This window comes from Coregonus lavaretus (genome assembly GCF_964263955.1).
Source record: "Coregonus lavaretus genome assembly, contig: HAP1_SCAFFOLD_601, whole genome shotgun sequence".
Lineage (NCBI taxonomy): Eukaryota > Metazoa > Chordata > Actinopteri > Salmoniformes > Salmonidae > Coregonus > Coregonus lavaretus.
Window position 1 is genome coordinate 166753 of NW_028165085.1, and position 22090 is coordinate 188842.

A 22090-nucleotide genomic window follows, 5' to 3' on the forward strand; every position below is an offset into this window, starting at 1 on the left:
GTAACTATGAGACATTATCCTTGTAGCGAGAGAGGGGTTCTGTCTGAGTGGGTTAACAAAGGGTAACCATGAGACATTATCCTTGTAGCGAGAGAGAGGTTCTGTCTGAGTGGGTTAACAAAGGGTAACCATGAGACATTATCCTTGTAGTGAGAGAGAGGTTCTGTCTGAGTGGGTTAACAAAGGGTAACTCTATGAGATATTATCCTTGTAGCGAGAGAGGGGTTCTGTCTGAGTGGGTTAACAAAGGGTAACTATGAGACATTATCCTTGTAGCGAGAGAGGGGTTCTGTCTGAGTGGGTTAACAAAGGGTAACCATGAGACATTATCCTTGTAGTGAGAGAGAGGTTCTGTCTGAGTGGGTTAACAAAGGGTAACTCTATGAGACATTATCCTTGTAGCGAGAGAGGGGTTCTGTCTGAGTGGGTTAACAAAGGGTAACTATGAGACATTATCCTTGTAGTGAGAGAGGGGTTCTGTCTGAGTGGGTTAACAAAGGGTAACTATGAGACATTATCCTTGTAGTGAGAGAGGGGTTCTGTCTGAGTGGGTTAACAAAGGGTAACTATGAGACATTATCCTTGTAGCGAGAGAGGGGTTCTGTCTGAGTGGGTTAACAAAGGGTAACCATGAGACATTATCCTTGTAGTGAGAGAGGGGTTCTGTCTGAGTGGGTTAACAAAGGGCAACTATTGCTTGTGCTTCTCTTCTGGTTGGTCAGTTATCCGTTACAGAAAAATAGATGTGAGTGAACACCTTTATTCACACATTTTGGCAGCGTGATCTTTATTAGAGTGTATTCACTTTGCTACATTCTCCTTTCCTTTTATCATTTTGCATTTTCATTTTCTAACTTTGTGGTTGAGGTCAGCACTGACGACTGTAAACCAAACCCACCCAACCCATTTTCTAACCAGTCAATAAATATTTACGACTGGCGGCCACAATATGTGTATCACAAAGACAAATGATGTAGAATCTTGTAAAGCTAAGAAAAACATGATAAGTAGTGGGCTATGAACCAAAGACATTCACATTCATTTATTTAATTTAAAATCATATTTACATACCAGTGGAAGGTTCTAAAATATAATCCATATCTACTGTACATTGCATTGTGGTCCTGCAAATCTTTTACAGGAGTGAGTATGAAACAACTGCTGGAAAATAACATTGGTTTAAAAAAAATATATAGAAACAATCATTGATCACAATTATAAAAGGACTGAAGGAGAAAATGGAGGTAAGAAAAAAAATCCCTTTACCATCGTGGCCCGTTCCAGACAAGACAGAAGTCACATCACATTTTTAGATGATATTTTCACTTTCTATCCACGGAGAGGCTCCTATATGCTAGGAGGTTTTTAAACACCGGAGTGAACTCAACTCAGCCTGGCAGAAAACATAAACATACTATACGACTCTACATCATCTCAGCACCTCCCAAATGGCACCCTATCCCCTATATGGTAAACTACTTTTGACCAGGTAGTGCACTACAGTGCATTCGTGAAAGTATTCAGACCCCTTCCCCTTTTTCCACATTTTGTTACGTTACAGCCTTATTGTAAAATGGATTCAATCAAACATGTTCCTCATCAATCTACACACACAATACCCCATAATGACGAAGCAAAAATAGTTTGACATGTTTAGATTAAAAAAAAAAAAAAATTATACCTTATTTACATAAGTATTCAGACCCTTTGCTATGAGACTCAAAATTGAGCTCAGGTGCATCCTGTTTCCATTGATCATCCCTGAGATGTTTCTACAACTTGATTGGAGTCCACCTGTGGTAAATTAAATTGATTGGACATGATTTGGAAAGGCACACACCTGTCTATATAAGGTCCCACAGTTGACTGTGCATGTCAGAGCAAAAACCAAGCCATGAAGTCGAAGGAATTGTCCGTAGAGCTCCGAGACAGGATTGTGTCGAGGCACAGATCTGGGGAAGGCGACCAAAACATTTCTGCAGCATTGACGGTCCCCAAGAACCCAGTGGAGATGGGAGAACCTTCCAGAAGGACAACCATCTCTGCATCACTCCACCAATCAGGCCTTTATGGTAGAGTGGCCAGACGGAAGTCACTCCTCAGTAAAGGCACATGACAGCCTGCTTGGAGTTTGCCAAAAGGCACCTAAAGACTCTCAGACCATGAGAAACAAGATTCTCTTGTCTGATGAAACCAAGATTGAACTCTTTGGCCTAAATGCCAAGCGTCACGTCTGGAGGAAACCCGGCACCACCCCTACGGTGAAGCATGGTGGTGGCAGCATCATGCAGTGGGGATGTTTTTCAGCGGTAGGGACTGGGAGACTAGTCAGGATCGAGGGAAAGATGAACGGAGCAAAGTACAGAGAGATCCTTGATGAAAACCTGCTCCAGAGCGCTCAGGACCTCAGACTGGGGAGAAGGTTCACCTTCCAACAGGACAACGACCCTAAGCACACAGCCAAGACATACAGGTGTGCCAAGCTTGTAGCGTCATACCCAAGAAGACTCGAGGCTGTAATCGCTGCCAAAAGGTGCTTCAACAAAGTACTGAGTAAAGGGTCTGAATACTTATGTAAATGTGATATTTCAGTTTTTTCATTTTTAATAAATTTGCTAACATTTCTAAAAACCTGCTTTTGCTTTGTCATTATGTGGTATTGTGTGTAGATTGATGAGGGGGGAAAAAAACTGTTTAATCCATTTTAGAATAAGGATGTAACGTAGCAAAATCTGGAAAAAGTCAAGGGGTCGGAATACTTTCCAAAGGCACTGTATACAGAGAATAGGGTGTGATTTGGGACACGGGCCACTGGCCAGCTAGAAACAAGACTGTACTGCTACTGAACCCCAACTCTCATATGATTAAAAGTGCTTCCCATAACATAACACCTCTTTAATATACATATAGATTATTGTATTGACATGGTTTCGGTGTAAAAGACAAGCCCTACTTCCATTGACTTCAAAGCAGAATAGCTGAACCATAAAATCACTGGAAAAGAGGGTGCGTGATATAGAAAATAAAGATCGCTTTTGACGTGAAGATACCGGCTGTGGATTTGGCCTGTAAGCTCTCCAGAACTTGTAGGGGGCAGTACTGGGTTAAAAGGCCTTTATATTTCAGGGGATTTCTCCAATGCTTGTTTTGCCATAATAAGTTGTAAAACAAATACTATACAAATTAGCCATCAGTTTCTAAAACAACTGACAGATTAGCTAAGTTAAAATGTGTCTTGTTTTGAGGTTTAGGACAAAGCAAGGTGTGTGGGGTTTTGTACCTTGTGTTGTGTGATAAAAACAGCTTTCGGTGCTACTGGGGGTATATACGCCATTATCTGTTACAGACACACTATAACCTTTACAGTATTATGGTGAGATAACGTAGGGAGTGACTATTTACCTTTATAATACTTGACTATAGGAACATGTAAAATAACTCACATTAGGGTGGCTACAATTGAAAACCAGTTTGCAAAACCAGTCTGACCGGGGATCAGTTCACCACAGCTTTGAGCTCTAGTAAATACCAGTGTGGATACACACACAGCCATAATCTCGCTGTCCAGAGTCTACCATCATCTTTCCCTCGTGGATGTATGAAACTTCCTTTCTCTGCCACCAGACCCCAAGGGAGGGGGAGTCATCAGTGTGTCTGGGCTGGGTCAGGGTGGACCCTTATCGGGTCAGAGGGTGGCCCCTTCAGAAGCCTCTCCCGTGGTTGCTCTGTGGCTAGTTGAATCCTCCTGTAGCTAGTTTCCCCACGGCTGGAGGGTCCAGAGTCGTCTCCTCATCTTAAGGCAGGTTGGGTGTTGCACGGCAGGGCAGGCTTGGAGCCAGGGGGGGGGGGGTCTCCATCCTCAGTAGGGTGGGGGCTTGGCCCAGTCTCCATTAGGGCTCATGGGGGGTACTGCCCCTAGAGGAGTGGATTGGGCTGCCCTGGCTCAGACCCTGCCCGTGGCCCCTCCCAGAAGAGGGCGTCGCTGGGTTTGGGCGGGGAGGGGAATGACCAGGAGGAGTCATCCAGAGAGGGCTGGTTGAGAGGAGGAGGAGGCAGGAGGACGGGGCTGGTACTGCCCAGACCCAGGGCTCCAGGGTAGTGGCTGGACCAGGGACCGTTCTGCCAGTAGTCCTCCCTGAGACCCTCCAGAGCCGGGGGGCCCACGGGGGGCAGGCAGGGCCGGCCAGAGCTGGAGGGGACAGGTGGGGCACTAGGGGGACGGGGAACGGAGATGCGGACTGTTCGATGGTTCAGGTTCTTCTCCACATCGTCCAGGCACTGGACAGGGACAGTTGAGGCAGCTAGAGAGAAGGGCAAAATTGCACAAACACTATTTCTTTAACTAGACTGCTTCAAGCAAGTTGTCAGATGATTAGAATGTTTTACCTGGTTGTGTTCAGTAGGAGTCAAACAGGAGGAAACATTTTGACACTGTTGTTTTGGTATTACATTTTGGTACTACCTGAACTGGTACAATAACACTCATTGTTGTTTTCAGTTGCATAATGTTCTTCTACATTGTACCCTACTGAACAAGACCCAGAATGTGGCACCCTCACCCTTGCCACTTACCCCAAAGCAGCACTCAAGAAAACAAATCAATTCAACCAAATTCAAACAAAGCACCTCATCACACCTGACTGTTCATGAAGACCAGGGAATATTCATTTGGATTATGTTCCAATCTTTGTCCATGGAACACTCACAAATTAATATCACAACACCACACAATTTATTCCACTGTCTTGATGATGAAGTTAGTGTGACTGGTTCTAGTAATCATTTCAGTTAGTGTGACTGGTTCCAGTAATCATTTCAGTTAGCGTGACTGGTTCCAGTAATCATTTCAGTTAGCGTGACTGGTTCCAGTAATCATTTCAGTTAGTGTGACTGGTTCCAGTAATCATTTCAGTTAGTGTGACTGGTTCCAGTAATCATTTCAGTTAGTGTGACTGGTTCCAGTAATCATTTCAGTTAGTGTGACTGGTTCCAGTAATCATTTCAGTTAGTGTGACTGGTTCCAGTAATCATTTCAGTTAGTGTGACTGGTTCTAGTAATCATTTCAGTTAGTGTGACTGGTTCTAGTAATCATTTCAGTTAGTGTGACTGGTTCCAGTAATCATTTCAGTTAGTGTGACTGGTTCCAGTAATCATTTCAGTTAGTGTGACTGGTTCCAGTAATCATTTCAGTTAGTGTGACTGGTTCTAGTAATCATTTCAGTTAGTGTGACTGGTTCCAGTAATCATTTCAGTTAGTGTGACTGGTTCTAGTAATCATTTCAGTTAGTGTGACTGGTTCCAGTAATCATTTGGGCTCAATAATCAACTCTGAATGCTGTTGATTGGTATCCATTCTCCTCTAAGTTGGATGAATGCCAATAACTAGGCTAGTTAATTAAAGAATGTTCCCGTGCCACTTTAGGGACATGTGGTTGGGTTGGCTGATGGTGAAAGAATGTACCTTTAGGGACATGTGGTTGGGTTGGGTGATGCTGAAAAGGAATTAGTCAACCGTGTGTGAATAGAATAGACAAATTATTTATTAAGAAATGATTATCTTACATTCAGCCAGCATTTTAGTTTAGTTTTCTCCTCTAGAAATCAAGGAAGCAGACAGACAGACATGTAGACAGACAGACAGACATGTAGACAGACAGACAGACAGCCTGGTAGACAGACAGATGAACAGACAGACAAGCACAGAGCGATAGAAAGCCAAACAGGCAGAGACAGGTAGACAGACAGACCGACAGACAAACAGGCATGCAGACAGGCAGAGCGTCGGGCAGAGTGACAGCCAGACAGGTAGACAGACAGACAAAGAGACAGACCGACCGACAGACAAACAGGCATGCAGACAGGCAGAGCGTCGGGCAGAGTGACAGCCAGACAGGTAGACAGACAGACAAAGAGACAGACCGACCGACAGACAAACAGGCATGCAGACAGGCAGAGCGTCGGGCAGAGTGACAGCCAGACAGGTAGACAGACAGACAAAGAGACAGACCGACCGACAGACAAACAGGCATGCAGACAGGCAGAGCGTCGGGCAGAGTGACAGCCAGACAGGTAGACAGACAGACAGGTAGACAGCCAGACATGTAGACAGACATGTAGACAGCCAGACAGGTAGACAGCCAGACAGCCAGACATGTAGACAGCCAGACAGGTAGACAGCCAGACATGTAGACAGCCAGACAGGTAGACAGCCAGACATGTAGCCAGACATGTAGACAGCCAGACAGGTAGACAGCCAGACATGTAGCCAGACATGTAGACAGCCAGACAGGTAGACAGCCAGACAGGTAGACAGCCAGACAGGTAGACAGCCAGACATGTAGACAGCCAGACAGCCAGACAGGTAGACAGCCAGACATGTAGACAGCCAGACATGTAGACAGCCAGACATGTAGACAGCCAGACAGCCAGACATGTAGACAGCCAGACATGTAGACAGCCAGACATGTAGACATGTAGACAGCCAGACATGTAGACAGCCAGACAGGTAGACAGCCAGACAGGTAGACAGCCAGACATGTAGACAGCCAGACAGACAGCCAGACAGACAGCCAGACAGACAGCCAGCCAGACAGACAGCCAGACAGACAGCCAGACACTGTAGTTCCCAGAGGCTGTATAGCTAATTGGGCTGAGTAGTGTGAGGAGAGACGGAGTGAGAATCACACCTCTGACATCCCCTTCAGAACTAGACAGGCTTCAGAAAGACAACACACACAGGCCTGATTAAGGCTTTTAGAGAGATGCATCCCTCAGGAATACTGAGAGATACAACTAAGAGATAACATGGCTTAGAAAAATATTTAAAGAGAATAGAGATTTCTTTCTATATAGCCTTTCTATGGTAAAGAGAGCCTGATATCTTTCTATATAGCCTTTCTATGGTAAAGAGCATCTGAGAGCAGTCCTGTCAAACTTTTTAACACACCCACGCATCCTCTTTAATATTCAGCACAAAGGCATGCAACATTAGATACACACATCATTGGTTTTCTATCCAATCATCATGTTGAGCGGATAATAATAAAAGTTTAAATGAGAGTTCCTCTGTGTTCGACGGAAGAGCGGGAGGGAGACAGAAACAGTCTCATGAGAGCTCCATTTGAATAAAAGTGATTCCGTGGTAAAAACCTCAGACGAATACAGATGCTCAGTGTCTCTGAATAAATACATCTCTCCCTTTCTGTCTCCCTCATCTACGAAACAGGATTAGTCTGGGATATTCACTAGAATAAATACATTTGCTCTTTATATTTCATTCTAATTTGCACCTCTTGTTTGGTCCTCTGTTCCACAAAGATAACAGTAAAACTACATCTCTTGTTTGGTCCTCTGTTCTACAAAGATAACAGTAAAACGACATCTCTTGTTTGGTCCTCTGTTCCACAAAGAGAACAGTAAAACGACATCTCTTGTTTGGTCCTCTGTTCCACAAAGAGAACAGTAAAACTACATCTCTTGTTTGGTCCTCTGTTCCACGAAGAGAACAGTAAAACGACATCTCTTGTTTGGTCCTCTTTTCCACAAAGATGACAGTAAAACTACATCTCTTGTTTGGTCCTCTGTTCCACAAAGAGAACAGTAAAACTACATCTCTCCAGGGGTGAAAAACATCGGAACGGGAAAGAGAGACAGAGGGAAGTCTTCATATCATAATATATCCTCTAAAATTGTAGTGCTATGATAATAGCTGGGATGTCTTTCTCCACCTAGCCTACAGTAGCATGTCTTTCTCCACCTAGCCTACAGTAGCATGTCTTTCTCCACCTAGCCTACAGTAGCATGTCTTTCTCCACCTAGCCTACAGTAGGATGTCTTTCTCCACCTAGCCTACAGTAGAATGTCTTTCTCCACCTAGCCTACAGTAGGATGTCTTTCTCCACCTAGCCTACAGTAGCATGTCTTTCTCCACCTAGCCTACAGTAGAATGTCTTTCTCCACCTAGCCTACAGTAGAATGTCTTTCTCCACCTAGCCTACAGTAGAATGTCTTTCTCCACCTAGCCTACAGTAGAATGTCTTTCTCCACCTAGCCTACAGTAGGATGTCTTTCTCCACCTAGCCTACAGTAGGATGTCTTTCTCCACCTAGCCTACAGTAGAATGTCTTTCTCCACCTAGCCTACAGTAGAATGTCTTTCTCCACCTAGCCTACAGTAGGATATCTTTCTCCACCTAGCCTACAGTAGAATGTCTTTCTCCACCTAGCCTACAGTAGCATGTCTTTCTCCACCTAGCCTACAGTAGCATGTCTTTCTCCACCTAGCCTACAGTAGCATGTCTTTCTCCACCTAGCCTACAGTAGAATGTCTTTCTCCACCTAGCCTACAGTAGGATATCTTTCTCCACCTAGCCTACAGTAGAATGTCTTTCTCCACCTAGCCTACAGTAGCATGTCTTTCTCCACCTAGCCTACAGTAGCATGTCTTTCTCCACCTAGCCTACAGTAGAATGTCTTTCTCCACCTAGCCTACAGTAGAATGTCTTTCTCCACCTAGCCTACAGTAGCATGTCTTTCTCCACCTAGCCTACAGTAGCATGTCTTTCTCCACCTAGCCTACAGTAGCATGTCTTTCTCCACCTAGCCTACAGTAGAATGTCTTTCTCCACCTAGCCTACAGTAGAATGTCTTTCTCCACCTAGCCTACAGTAGCATGTCTTTCTCCACCTAGCCTACAGTAGAATGTCTTTCTCCACCTAGCCTACAGTAGCATGTCTTTCTCCACCTAGCCTACAGTAGTATTGAAGACTCTCTTTCATCAACAACTTTTATTTTGAAAGATTCCTTGTTGATGGCATGTTGTTTTAAGATGTGTGAAAAGACAGGGTGGGTTTAGTTATCACTCAGAGAGAAGGGGGAACTCATGAGATGTTGACAAGGGAACTTGAGGTGAAAACATTCATTTCTCTACACCTAATGAGTAGCAGCAGTACGTCAGAATATCTGCTCTTTAGCACATGGTCAGTTGAGGCCCTCTCCCTCATAGACAGGGATTATGTTAAGGAGGGCACATTATCCTGGATTGTTCAACTCTCCCTCATAGACAGGGATTATGTTAAGGAGGGCACATTATCCTGGATTGTTCAGCTCTCCCTCATAGACAGGGATTATGTTAAGGAGGGCACATTATCCTGGATTGTTCAGCTCTCCCTCATAGACAGGGATTATGTTAAGGAGGGCACATTATCCTGGATTGTTCAGCTCTCCCTCATAGACAGATTTATGTTAAGGAGGGCACATTATCCTGGATTGTTCAGCTCTCCCTCATAGACAGGGATTATGTTAAAGAGGGCACATTATCCTGGATTGTTCAGCTCTCCCTCATACACAGGGATTATGTTAAGGAGGGCACATTATCCTGGATTGTTCAGCTCTCCCTCATACACAGGGATTATGTTAAGGAGGGCACATTATCCTGGATTGTTCAGCTCTCCCTCATACACAGGGATTATGTTAAGGAGGGCACATTATCCTGGATTGTTCAGCTCTCCCTCATACACAGGGATTATGTTAAGGAGGGCACATTATCCTGGATTGTTCAGATAGAAATACCCTACCTAGAAAATACACACACCTCTGCCATGTAGTATAGGGGATCTAGCCAGCTCAAGACATTTCTGTCTGCAACCTTCCGGAACTTGTTAGCTGCTAGCTGTGGTTTGTAACTCACCTCGTCTGTTAGCTGCTAGCTGTGGTTTGTAACTCACCTCGTCTGTTAGCTGCTAGCTGTGGTTTGTAACTCACCTCGTCTGTTAGCTGCTAGCTGTGGTTTGTAACTCACCTCGTCTGTTAGCTGCTAGCTGTGGTTTGTAACTCACCTCGTCTGTTAGCTGTGGTTTGTAACTCACCTCGTCTGTTAGCTGTGGTTTGTAACTCACCTCGTCTGTTAGCTGTGGTTTGTAACTCACCTCGTCTGTTAGCTGCTAGCTGTGGTTTGTAACTCACCTCGTCTGTTAGCTGCTAGCTGTGGTTTGTAACTCACCTCGTCTGTTAGCTGCTAGCTGTGGTTTGTAACTCACCTCGTCTGTTAGCTGTGGTTTGTAACTCATGTCGTCTGTTAGCTGCTAGCTGTGGTTTGTAACTCACCTCGTCTGTTAGCTGCTAGCTGTGGTTTGTAACTCACCTCGTCTGTTAGCTGCTAGCTGTGGTTTGTAACTCACCTCGTCTGTTAGCTGCTAGCTGTGGTTTGTAACTCACCTCGTCTGTTAGCTGCTAGCTGTGGTTTGTAACTCACCTCGTCTGTTAGCTGCTAGCTGTGGTTTGTAACTCACCTCGTCTGTTAGCTGCTAGCTGTGGTTTGTAACTCACCTCGTCTGTTAGCTGCTAGCTGTGGTTTGTAACTCACCTCGTCTGTTAGCTGCTAGCTGTGGTTTGTAACTCACCTCGTCTGTTAGCTGCTAGCTGTGGTTTGTAACTCACCTCGTCTGTTAGCTGCTAGCTGTGGTTTGTAACTCACCTCGTCTGTTAGCTGTGGTTTGTAACTCACCTCGTCTGTTAGCTGCTAGCTGTGGTTTGTAACTCACCTCGTCTGTTAGCTGTGGTTTGTAACTCACCTCGTCTGTTAGCTGCTAGCTGTGGTTTGTAACTCACCTCGTCTGTTAGCTGCTAGCTGTGGTTTGTAACTCACCTCGTCTGTTAGCTGCTAGCTGTGGTTTGTAACTCACCTCGTCTGTTAGCTGCTAGCTGTGGTTTGTAACTCACCTCGTCTGTTAGCTGCTAGCTGTGGTTTGTAACTCACCTCGTCTGTTAGCTGCTAGCTGTGGTTTGTAACTCACCTCGTCTGTTAGCTGCTAGCTGTGGTTTGTAACTCACCTCGTCTGTTAGCTGCTAGCTGTGGTTTGTAACTCACCTCGTCTGTTAGCTGCTAGCTGTGGTTTGTAACTCACCTCGTCTGTTAGCTGCTAGCTGTGGTTTGTAACTCACCTCGTCTGTTAGCTGCTAGCTGTGGTTTGTAACTCACCTCGTCTGTTAGCTGCTAGCTGTGGTTTGTAACTCACCTCGTCTGTTAGCTGCTAGCTGTGGTTTGTAACTCACCTCGTCTGTTAGCTGCTAGCTGTGGTTTGTCACCGAGCTTCTTCACCAGGTCAGACTGTTGTTTCAACACTGAGTGTAGAGTTGAGATCTCAGTGGCCAGGGCCTCATACGACTGTAGAACAGTCACAGCGCTGTAAATAACAATACAAGAACTACAATAAATAAATAATATAAATATGCCATTTAGCAGACGCTTTTATCCAAAGCGACTTACAGTCATGCGTGCATACATTTTTACGTATGGGTGGTCCCGGGGATCGAACCCACTACCCTGGCGTTACAAGCGCCGTGCTCTACCAGCTGAGCTGCAGAGGACCACACAATGAGACAAGACATCACTCCTATATTCATCTACAGGCTTATGCACATTTACACAATACATACTTATTCAGGACAGGAGTACACAGAATTTACATGTTTTTTTTATTTTATTTAATTTTTTACATTTGTGAAAACAGTAATGCTGCCTCTTTCCCCATGCTCCTAGCAATTCCAGACTATTGAAATAAATACAAACACATTTCATTGATAACAGAAGACAAATCCTAAAAAACTCTACTTTAATGCAAAGACCTAAATGCATAAATTTTTTTCGATCTAGAGCCAAGATAGTAGTTAAATGGAGTTAGAGAAGTGATGCTGGCGGCAGCACCTCTAAAAACAGCCTCGTAGAGGAGCACAGATCTCATGCACGACGTTGACTAAAACCCGACTCAGCAGAGAGAGAAGATGGACCACGGGATAAAAAACTAACATCTACAGTGTTACTGATTTTTTTACAGAATTATAATATATTTATTTGTGAAGTGTTTTTCAAACATTACACTTAAAAGATATTAGGCTGAATTTCTCTGTGAGATTCACAGGATGGAGAAGGAATCGTTTCAGACAGGCACCTGTTCGGTGCCGATAAAGGCTTTTACTTCGGATCTCTATGAATGAAACTCTGGGTATGTAGTGCCCACTAGTGGACATAATAATGTACTGGAGATCTAGTACACGTTCCCTAATTAGATCAAAATCCCATTGTGTTTGTCACATGCTCCTGGTCCAGCTGTAGATTTCACAGTGAAATGCTTACTTACGAGCCCTTTTCCCAACAACGCAGAGTTAAAAAGTATGAAAAATTAGCTAAATAAAAAAGGAAATAGTAACACTATAAAATAACAATAATGAGGCTATATACAAGGAGTACCAGTACTGAGTCAGTGTGCAGGGGTACCAGGAGGTTGCGGTAATATGTACATGTAGCTAGTGGTAAAAGTGACTATGCAATCAGGATAGATAATAAACAGAGTAGCAGCAGCGTGGGTGTAGAGTGTGAAAGTGTGTGTGGCGTCAATACGCATGTGTGTGTGTGTTTTGTGTGTGTGAGCGTATGTTGTGTGTGTGTGTGTTTTGTGTGTGTGAGCGTATGTTGTGTGTGTGTGTTTTGTGTGTGTGAGCGTATGTTGTGTGTGTGTGTGTGTGTGTGTGTGTGTGTTGGAGTGGCAGTGTAGTATGTGTGAGTAGAGTCCAGTGAGTGATTATTGAGCCCAGTGCAAGATGAGAGATCAGATGTTATTACTAATCAGCATGGGACAACTGGCAGAGTTGTTTTGCAACAACAGATGCCTTGACTTTCTATGGCATGTGTCCTAGTATATTCTAATATGATCTGTCTGTGTCTGTCTGTCTGTCTGAGTGGCATTATCTCAGTCTATTCTAATATGATCTGTCTGTCTGAGTGGCATTATCTCAGTCTATTCTAATATGATCTGTCTGTCTGAGTGGCATTATCTCAGTCTATTCTAATATGATCTGTCTGTCTGAGTGGCATTATCTCAGTCTATTCTAATATGATCTGTCTGTCTGAGTGGCATTATCTCAGTCTATTCTAATATGATCTGTCTGTCTGTCTGAGTGGCATTATCTCAGTCTATTCTAATATGATCTGTCTGTCTGAGTGGCATTATCTCAGTCTATTCTAATATGATCTGTCTGAGTGGCATTCTCTCAGTCTATTCTAATATGATCTGTCTGTCTGTCTGAGTGGCATTATCTCAGTCTATTCTAATATGATCTGTCTGTCTGAGTGGCATTATCTCAGTCTATTCTAATATGATCTGTCTGAGTGGCATTATCTCAGTCTATTCTAATATGATCTGTCTGTCTGTCTGAGTGGCATTATCTCAGTCTATTCTAATATGATCTGTCTGTCTGAGTGGCATTATCTCAGTCTATTCTAATATGATCTGTCTGTCTGAGTGGCATTATCTCAGTCTATTCTAATATGATCTGTCTGTCTGAGTGGCATTATCTCAGTCTATTCTAATATGATCTGTCTGAGTGGCATTATCTCAGTCTATTCTAATATGATCTGTCTGTCTGAGTGGCATGTGCCAGTACTCAGATGAGTTTCTTTCTTGAAAGTGAACCCTGTTGCTAGGTAAACTACAGACATAGTGCTACCTGGCTCTGAGGTAAACAAAGCTTTGTCTCCTCCTGGTGGCTGGTCATAGCATCTACACTACGACAGGTGTTTCAAATGGGTCTCATTCTGCTGCAATTTAGTGAGATCTTCCCTGGGGTCAAAACCTAAAGCACCAATCTGGGGAGATGAAGGACATACCTGGGGTTAGACTCCATGTCATTCTGGTCACAGTCAGTTCCAGAAGAATCCTAGGAAGAGGAGGACATACGGCTTCAAAAGGGTTATAAATAAAACCCTAGAAAAAGAGCGTAGTTCACATCCCATGTCTGGAAATGAAAGCCCAGCACACTACACTGGAATTCTTGTTGCTCCACAATGTGTCGTCATGGACCTCAAACAAGGGTTTCGGTCAACAGAAATTCATCGGGTTTTGGTCAACAGACCTTCATCGGGTTTTGGTCAACAGACCTTCATCGGGACTTTTGTGAATGAAACACACTTGTGGTTCTATATTCCCATAGTCTTACCCCACAATGCTCCTGCAGTCGGTTCTTCTCCCGAGTCATCCTCTCCAACTCCTCCTGCAGAGTGTGGATCTTCAGTTCACTGTTGACCCTGTCCACCTGCCAGTCGTCCTGAGTACTGGTTAGAGACTTCATCACTGTGGAGGGAGAGAACATGCATAGTTACATACACTTTGTCACTTCCGTGTCACTTGACATCAGTCCCACTCCACTTCTGTATCTCTGCTAGGATGGGAGAAACGTTGAACATCAGGGTAGGGAGGTTGAACGATAAACACTCTAGCTTGTCTGTGGGATAGTGGGCACATTGGGAGTTGTGCTTCTAGGCTCAGTAAAAGGTCATGGGCATCAACTGTCCCTTAGCTGGACATTAGGGACATTCCTGGTCATCACACCTTGGCTGTGCGTAAGGGACAGTCCCTGCTTGGTCACGATGACACTTCCTGTCAGTCTGTTGGTGAGAATAAGAGGAAAACCTGGTGATGATACTGTCCCTTGGCTGAGGTTAAGTCCCTGGTGATGAAAGTACCTTGGCTGAGGTTAAGTCCCTGGTGATGAAAGTACCTTGGCTGAGGTTAAGTCCCTGGTAATTAAAAGTACCTTGGCTGAGGTTAAGTCCCTGGTGATGAAAGTACCTTGGCTGAGGTTAAGTCCCTGGTAATTAAAAGTACCTTGGCTGAGGTTAAGTCCCGGGTGATGAAAGTACCTTGGCTGAGGTTAAGTCTCTGGTCATTAAAGTACCTTGGCTGAGGTTAAGTCTCTGGTGATTAAAGTACCTTGGCTGAGGTTAAGTCCATGGTGATTAAAGTACCTTGGCTGAGGTTAAGTCTCTGGTCATTAAAGTACCTTGGCTGAGGTTAAGTCTCTGGTCATTAAAGTACCTTGGCTGAGGTTAAGTCCCTGGTGATTAAAGTACCTTGGCTGAGGTTAAGTCCCTGGTAATTAAAGTACCTTGGCTGAGGTTAAGTCCATGGTGATTAAAGTACCTTGGCTGAGGTTAAGTCTCTGGTGATTAAAGTACCTTGGCTGAGGTTAAGTCCCTGGTGATGAAAGTACCTTGGCTGAGGTTAAGTCCCTGGTAATTAAAGTACCTTGGCTGAGGTTAAGTCCCTGGTGATGAAAGTACCTTGGCTGAGGTTAAGTCCCTGGTAATTAAAAGTACCTTGGCTGAGGTTAAGTCCCTGGTGATGAAAGTACCTTGGCTGAGGTTAGGTCCATGGTGATTAAAGCACCTTGGCTGAGGTTAAGTCCCGGGTGATGAAAGTACCTTGGCTGAGGTTAAGTCTCTGGTCATTAAAGTACCTTGGCTGAGGTTAAGTCTCTGGTAATTCAAGTACCTTGGCTGAGGTTAAGTCCATGGTGATTAAAGTACCTTGGCTGAGGTTAAGTCTCTGGTGATTAAAGTACCTTGGCTGAGGTTAAGTCTCTGGTAATTAAAGTACCTTGGCTGAGGTTAAGTCCCTGGTGATTAAAGTACCTTGGCTGAGGTTAAGTCTCTGGTGATTAAAGTACCTTGGCTGAGGTTAAGTCTCTGGTAATTAAAGTACCTTGGCTGAGGTTAAGTCCCTGGTGATTAAAGTACCTTGGCTGAGGTTAAGTCCCTGGTGATTAAAGTACCTTGGCTGAGGTTAAGTCTCTGGTGATTAAAGTACCTTGGCTGAGGTTAAGTCCCTGGTGATTAAAGTACCTTGGCTGAGGTTAAGTCCCTGGTGATTAAAGTACCTTGGCTGAGGTTAAGTCCCTGGTCATTAAAGTACCTTGGCTGGTCTCCATCTCTGTCTTTAACTGCAGCAGCTCCATCTCTTTGGCCTGCAGCTGCTCATTCAGGCGCCTCTCAGACTCACTCTTCTCCCTCTTCTAGAGAAACAGAGTTAAAGAAAGATAATTAGTATATGAAAGAGAGGAAGAGTCAGTGAAGCAGTAGAAGAGACAGTTACAAAGAGACAGGATATAGACAGGAAGAGTCATTGAAGCAGTAGAAGAAACAGTTACAAAGAGATGAACAGTCAGTGAAGCAGTAGGAAAGACAGTTACAAAGAGACAGGATAAAGAGATGATGAGTCAGTGAAGCAGTAGGAAAGACAGTTACAAAGAGACAGGATAAAGAGATGATGAGTCAGTGAAGCAGTAGGAAAGACAGTTACAAAGAGACAGGATACAGAGATAATGAGTCAGTGAAGAAGTAGGAAAGACAGTTACAAAGAGACAGGATAAAGAGATGATGAGTCAGTGAAGCAGTAGGAAAGACAGTTACAAAGAGACAGGATAAAGAGATGATGAGTCAGTGAAGCAGTAGGAAAGACAGTTACAAAGAGACAGGATAAAGAGATGATGAGTCAGTGAAGCAGTAGGAAAGACAGTTACAAAGAGACAGGATAAAGAGATGATGAGTCAGTGAAGCAGTAGGAAAGACACTTACAAAGAGACAGGATATAGACAGGAAGAGTCATTGATTGGCTGGAGTATAGGAAGTAGACAGTCAGACCTGTGCTGCTAACATAACATCTCAGATATGAACCTAACAGCCGTGTCATCAATACATGTATTGGTTAATAGCTTCATAAGGAGAACACAGTAGACGCTGAAGAGATGATGAAGTTAGTAACCACCATAACTTGATGAGCTCAGTGGACTGTCCATACCAGCTGGATCAGGATCTAGTGGACTGTCCATACCAGCTGGACATAGTGGACTGTACATACCAGCTGGATCAGGATCTAGTGGACTGTACATACCAACTGGACTGTACATACCAACTGGACCTAGAGGACTGTCCATTCCAGCTGGACTGTCCATACCAGCTGGACATAGTGGACTGTCCATACCAGCTGGATCAGGATCTAGTGGACTGTCCATACCAACTGGACCTAGTGGACTGTACATACCAGCTGAACCTCGTGGACTGTCCATACCAACTGGACCTAGTGGACTGTCCATACCAACTGGACCTAGTGGACTGTACATACCAACTGGACCTAGTGGACTGTCCATACCAACTGGACCTAGTGGACTGTCCATACCAACTGGACCTAGTGGACTGTCCATACCAACTGGACCTAGTGGACTGTCCATACCAACTGGACCTCGTGGACTGTACATACCAGCTGAACCTAGTGGACTGTCCATACCAGCTGGACCTCGTGGACTGTACATACCAACTAGACTGTACATACCAGCTGGACCTCGTGGACTGTACATACCAACTGGACTGTACATACCAGCTGAACCTAGTGGACTGTCCATACCAGCTGGACCTCGTGGACTGTACATACCAACTGGACCTCGTGGACTGTACATACCAACTAGACTGTACATACCAACTGGACTGTACATACCAACTAGACTGTACATACCAACTAGACTGTACATACCAACTGGACTGTACATACCAACTAGACTGTACATACCAACTAGACTGTACATACCAACTAGACTGTACCTACCAACTAGACTGTACCTACCAACTAGACTGTACCTACCAACTAGACTGTACATACCAACTAGACTGTACATACCAACTAGACTGTACATACCAGTTTATGAAGCTCCAGTTGCAGGTCCTCCTTCTGGATGTAGATGCCACGGTAGGCACTGAAGGCCTTGTTGACATACTGGGGTCCTTCAGGGGAAGGGGCTTCAGGCCTGAACAGCTACAGGTTACAACCATACATCATCGGTTACGACACAGCTACAGGTTACAACCATACATCACCGGTTACGACACAGCTACAGGTTACAACCATACAGCTACAGGTTACGACACAGCTACAGGTTACAACCATACAGCTACAGGTTACGACACAGCTACAGGTTACAACCATACAGCTACAGGTTACGACACAGCTACAGGTTACAACCATACATCATCGGTTACGACACAGCTACAGGTTACAACCATACAGCTACAGGTTACGACACAGCTACAGGTTACAACCATACAGCTACAGGTTACGACACAGCTACAGGTTACAACCATACATCATCGGTTACGACACAGCTACAGGTTACAACCATACATCATCGGTTACAACAGCTACAGGTTACAACCATACAGCTACAGGTTACGACACAGCTACAGGTTACAACCATACATCATCGGTTACGACACAGCTACAGGTTACAACCATACATCACCGGTTACGACACAGCTACAGGTTACAACCATACATCATCGGTTACGACACAGCTACAGGTTACAACCATACATCATCGGTTACGACACAGCTACAGGTTACAACCATACATCATCGGTTACGACACAGCTACAGGTTACAACCATACATCATCGGTTACGACACAGCTACAGGTTACCACCATACATCATCGGTTACGACACAGCTACAGGTTACAACCATACATCATCGGTTACGACACAGCTACAGGTTACCACCATACATCATCGGTTACGACACAGCTACAGGTTACAACCATACATCATCGGTTACGACACAGCTACAGGTTACCACCATACATCATCGGTTACGACACAGCTACAGGTTACAACCATACATCATCGGTTACGACACAGCTACAGGTTACAACCATACATCATCGGTTACGACACAGCTACAGGTTACCACCATACATCATCGGTTACGACACAGCTACAGGTTACAACCATACATCATCGGTTACGACACAGCTACAGGTTACAACCATACAGCTACAGGTTACGACACAGCTACAGGTTACAACCATACAGCTACAGGTTACGACACAGCTACAGGTTACAACCATACAGCTACAGGTTACGACACAGCTACAGGTTACAACCATACATCATCGGTTACGACACAGCTACAGGTTACCACCATACATCATCGGTTACGACACAGCTACAGGTTACCACCATACATCATCGGTTACGACACAGCTACAGGTTACCACCATACATCATCGGTTACGACACAGCTACAGGTTACAACCATACATCATCGGTTACCACACAGCTACAGGTTACAACCATACATCATCGGTTACGACACAGCTACAGGTTACAACCATACATCATCGGTTACGACACAGCTACAGGTTACAACCATACATCATCGGTTACGACACAGCTACAGGTTACAACCATACATCATCGGTTACCACACAGCTACAGGTTACAACCATACATCATCGGTTACGACACAGCTACAGGTTACAACACACAGCTGTTGAATCTCATGATTAGCTCAACACATTGATAGTGACATTGTTCTTATTGTGAGAACAACTCATGGCAATAGTGCTAGATGTACTTTGACCATCTGAGGTTTTATCTGTCCCAAAAAAAAAATCTATTACCCTATCGGAATAATAACGTTTTATTTTACTGCTACTGCTGAGAACTTACTTGCTGTATCAAGGTATGTATGAAGTTCTTAGAGCAGAGCAGTATTTCAACCTATTTTGGGTGCCGGGTCTGCTGACTGTTGTGTCTAATGAAGCCCCCCCCCCCCCCCCATGCTGTACCTTATCCTCCAGTTGTTTGACTCTCTTCCTCAGCAGCGTGTTCTCTCTCTCCGTGTCCCTCAGCCTCTTCTTAATGTCCTCGTATGCCGTGACCAGGGCAAAGTGGGAGGCCACAGACTCATCCCCCGCACATACAGACACGGGGCTCTCCCCTGCTCCACCATATGCAGTCTCGTGCTTCAGGATGCAGATATCGTCCTCCATTGCCTCCATGCCAGGCTCCATACCAGGCCTAGCTAGCAGAGAGCAGAGGTAGACCGAGGAGTCAGTTATACAGAACTAAGACAATGCAACAAGTCTGACACAGAGTAGCATATATTTGGGAACAAATTAATTTATTTCCAGCATATTTTAGAATGACAATCATTGTGTTTCATGCCAGTTGTACTACAAGTCCATGATTGAGATTCTAGCTACGAGTTGACCTTTGAAAATGCAGAGAAAAGGTCTCGGTAGTAAAATAAATAGGAGGCGTCAGTTGAACTCTTCGTCTCTTTCTTATCTTTGCTACGTGTGTAAGACACCACGATAACCTGCTCTACATTGGGCTCCGTGTGTAAGACACCACGATAACCTGCTCTACATTGGGCTCCGTGTGTAAGACACCACGATAACCTGCTCTACATTGGGCTCCGTGTGTAAGACACCACGATAACCTGCTCTACATTGGGCTTGGCTACGTGTGTAAGACACCACGATAACCTGCTCTACATTGGGCTACGTGTGTAAGACACCACGATAACCTGCTCTACATTGGGCTCCGTGTGTAAGACACCACGATAACCTGCTCTACATTGGGCTTGGCTGCGTGTGCAAGACACCACGATAACCTGCTCTACATTGGGCTTGGCTGCGTGTGTAAGACACCACGATAACCTGCTCTACATTGGGCTTGGCTACGTGTGTAAGACACCACGATAACCTGCTCTACATTGGGCTTTGCTACGTGTGTAAGACACCACGATAACCTGCTCTATATTGGGCTTTGCTGCGTGTGTAAGACACCACGATAACCTGCTCTACATTGGGCTTGGCTGCGTGTGCAAGACACCACGATAACCTGCTCTACATTGGGCTTGGCAGCGTGTCTAAGACACCACGATAACCTGCTCTACATTGGGCTTTGCTACGTGTGTAAGACACCACGATAACCTGCTCTACATTGGGCTTTGCTACGTGTGTAAGACACCACGATAACCTGCTCTACATTGGGCTTGGCAGCGTGTGTAAGACACCGCGATAACCAGCCTGGGACACAACATCGGGAGTCTGTGTATTGGACTCCCAATACACAGACTCCTGATGGTGTGTCCCAACGTTACACGATAACGAAAGTGAGAGCTAAGGAACTGTTGCATCAAAGAGAAACCAAAACCAATGTAGTATGTCATGACACTTGTTGAAATCAATCTATCGATTATTCAAACCACCATCAAGTATTATTAGTTAGAACAATTAGTAAACATATCAGGTTGTCATCAAATAAACACGTCCCTTTTCCACCACACAAAGCAAAATCAAAACAGCAGCATTTCGAAGGACGTTAGCATAGCTAGTTAGCAACTTGGGACAGGCCATTATTCAATATGGATCAACCCAAACTAAAGACTGATGTGTTATCTTTCGTGCTAAATTGGTCATCTAGACCTTACAACCGTGAGCCAGTTTGCGATGACAGCGGTAGCAGTTAACTGGCACCTAAACAACACAAAAACACGCAGCCAGCTGATGATCAATTGATACTAGCTAGCTAGCCGCGTTAGCTTATTTTACCTCGTTGATGTTGTTTTCGAAGATATCACGTTGTGTATCTATCGAGCATGGTTTGGTACCAACTCACGGGACGACTGTGACGCCAAATATTTATCTGTTGTAAATCGTTATTTTATATATTTTCGATATAAAATAAATGTGTCATTAACCATGAACCAGGAAACATCCACCGTTTTGTGAAATGACACTTTTAAAACTTCCGGGGTGATGTGATTTTCAAAATAAAAGCCCCGACGTCATCCTCGACTTAAAAAAACTATTAATCTGGTTGTAGCTAGCTATGTTACTCGGATGAATCCCATAATATTTGAAAAGCTTCCAAACTATGGTTTAGAGATTATAGAAACAATAGCATGTGTATTCATAATATTTTTTCGTGACATGAACAGCATTCTGGACTCGGGTTTCCGCTGACCTCGCCCCACAAAGTTCGACACTCGATTATTTTACCTGGCTGGGTAACTAGGAAAATTAAAAGTTGGCGAGCTAGCTAGCTAAATTAGCTAGTAGTAGTGATACACACTAGGGATTCAATCTGTGTAAGGTTAAATACATTTATTCGGGGATAGCTAGCCAGCCAGTAAGTACCTATGAATACCTTTTGAAATGACTTGAACAAAGAGGGACGTTATCTAGGTGCACTGCTAATAAGAATGATTTTATCCAAAGCTAGAATGTTGTTAGCTAGTTGGCTAACGTTTGCTAGCTAGAATCATGACGATCTAAATGTGTGTGGATCGTTAGCAAAGGCCATTCATTCCTTCTTAGCAAATACGTTCAAGACCGCTGACGCTAATTATTTATTTTCTCTATGACAATATCAGATGGGGCTAGCTAGCCAATATGTTTGTGTTTGCTTGATTAGGTC

At 44.4% G+C, this 22090-nt stretch overlaps 1 protein-coding gene across 2 annotated transcripts; it reads right to left on the minus strand.

Annotated features, from left to right (window-relative positions):
• Nucleotides 1-1027: 1027 nt before the first annotated feature.
• On the minus strand, nt 1028-21431 carry LOC311116287 (5-azacytidine-induced protein 2-like). Of its 2 annotated transcripts, none has more exons than XM_084191390.1 (8): nt 21223-21431; nt 19450-19685; nt 17523-17639; nt 15747-15846; nt 13993-14126; nt 13664-13713; nt 11053-11183; nt 1028-4301 (listed from the first exon to the last, which is right to left on the minus strand). In XM_084191390.1, exons 2-8 carry the CDS (start codon nt 19672-19674, stop codon nt 3916-3918), a joined length of 1143 nt encoding a protein of 380 aa, XP_084047516.1. In that variant the 5' UTR covers nt 19675-19685; nt 21223-21431; the 3' UTR covers nt 1028-3915. The 2 variants fall into 2 exon arrangements, with proteins under 2 accessions (XP_084047516.1, XP_084047515.1); XM_084191389.1 differs by having other exon boundaries at nt 19450-19681; nt 21223-21379.
• Nucleotides 21432-22090: the final 659 nt, after the last annotated feature.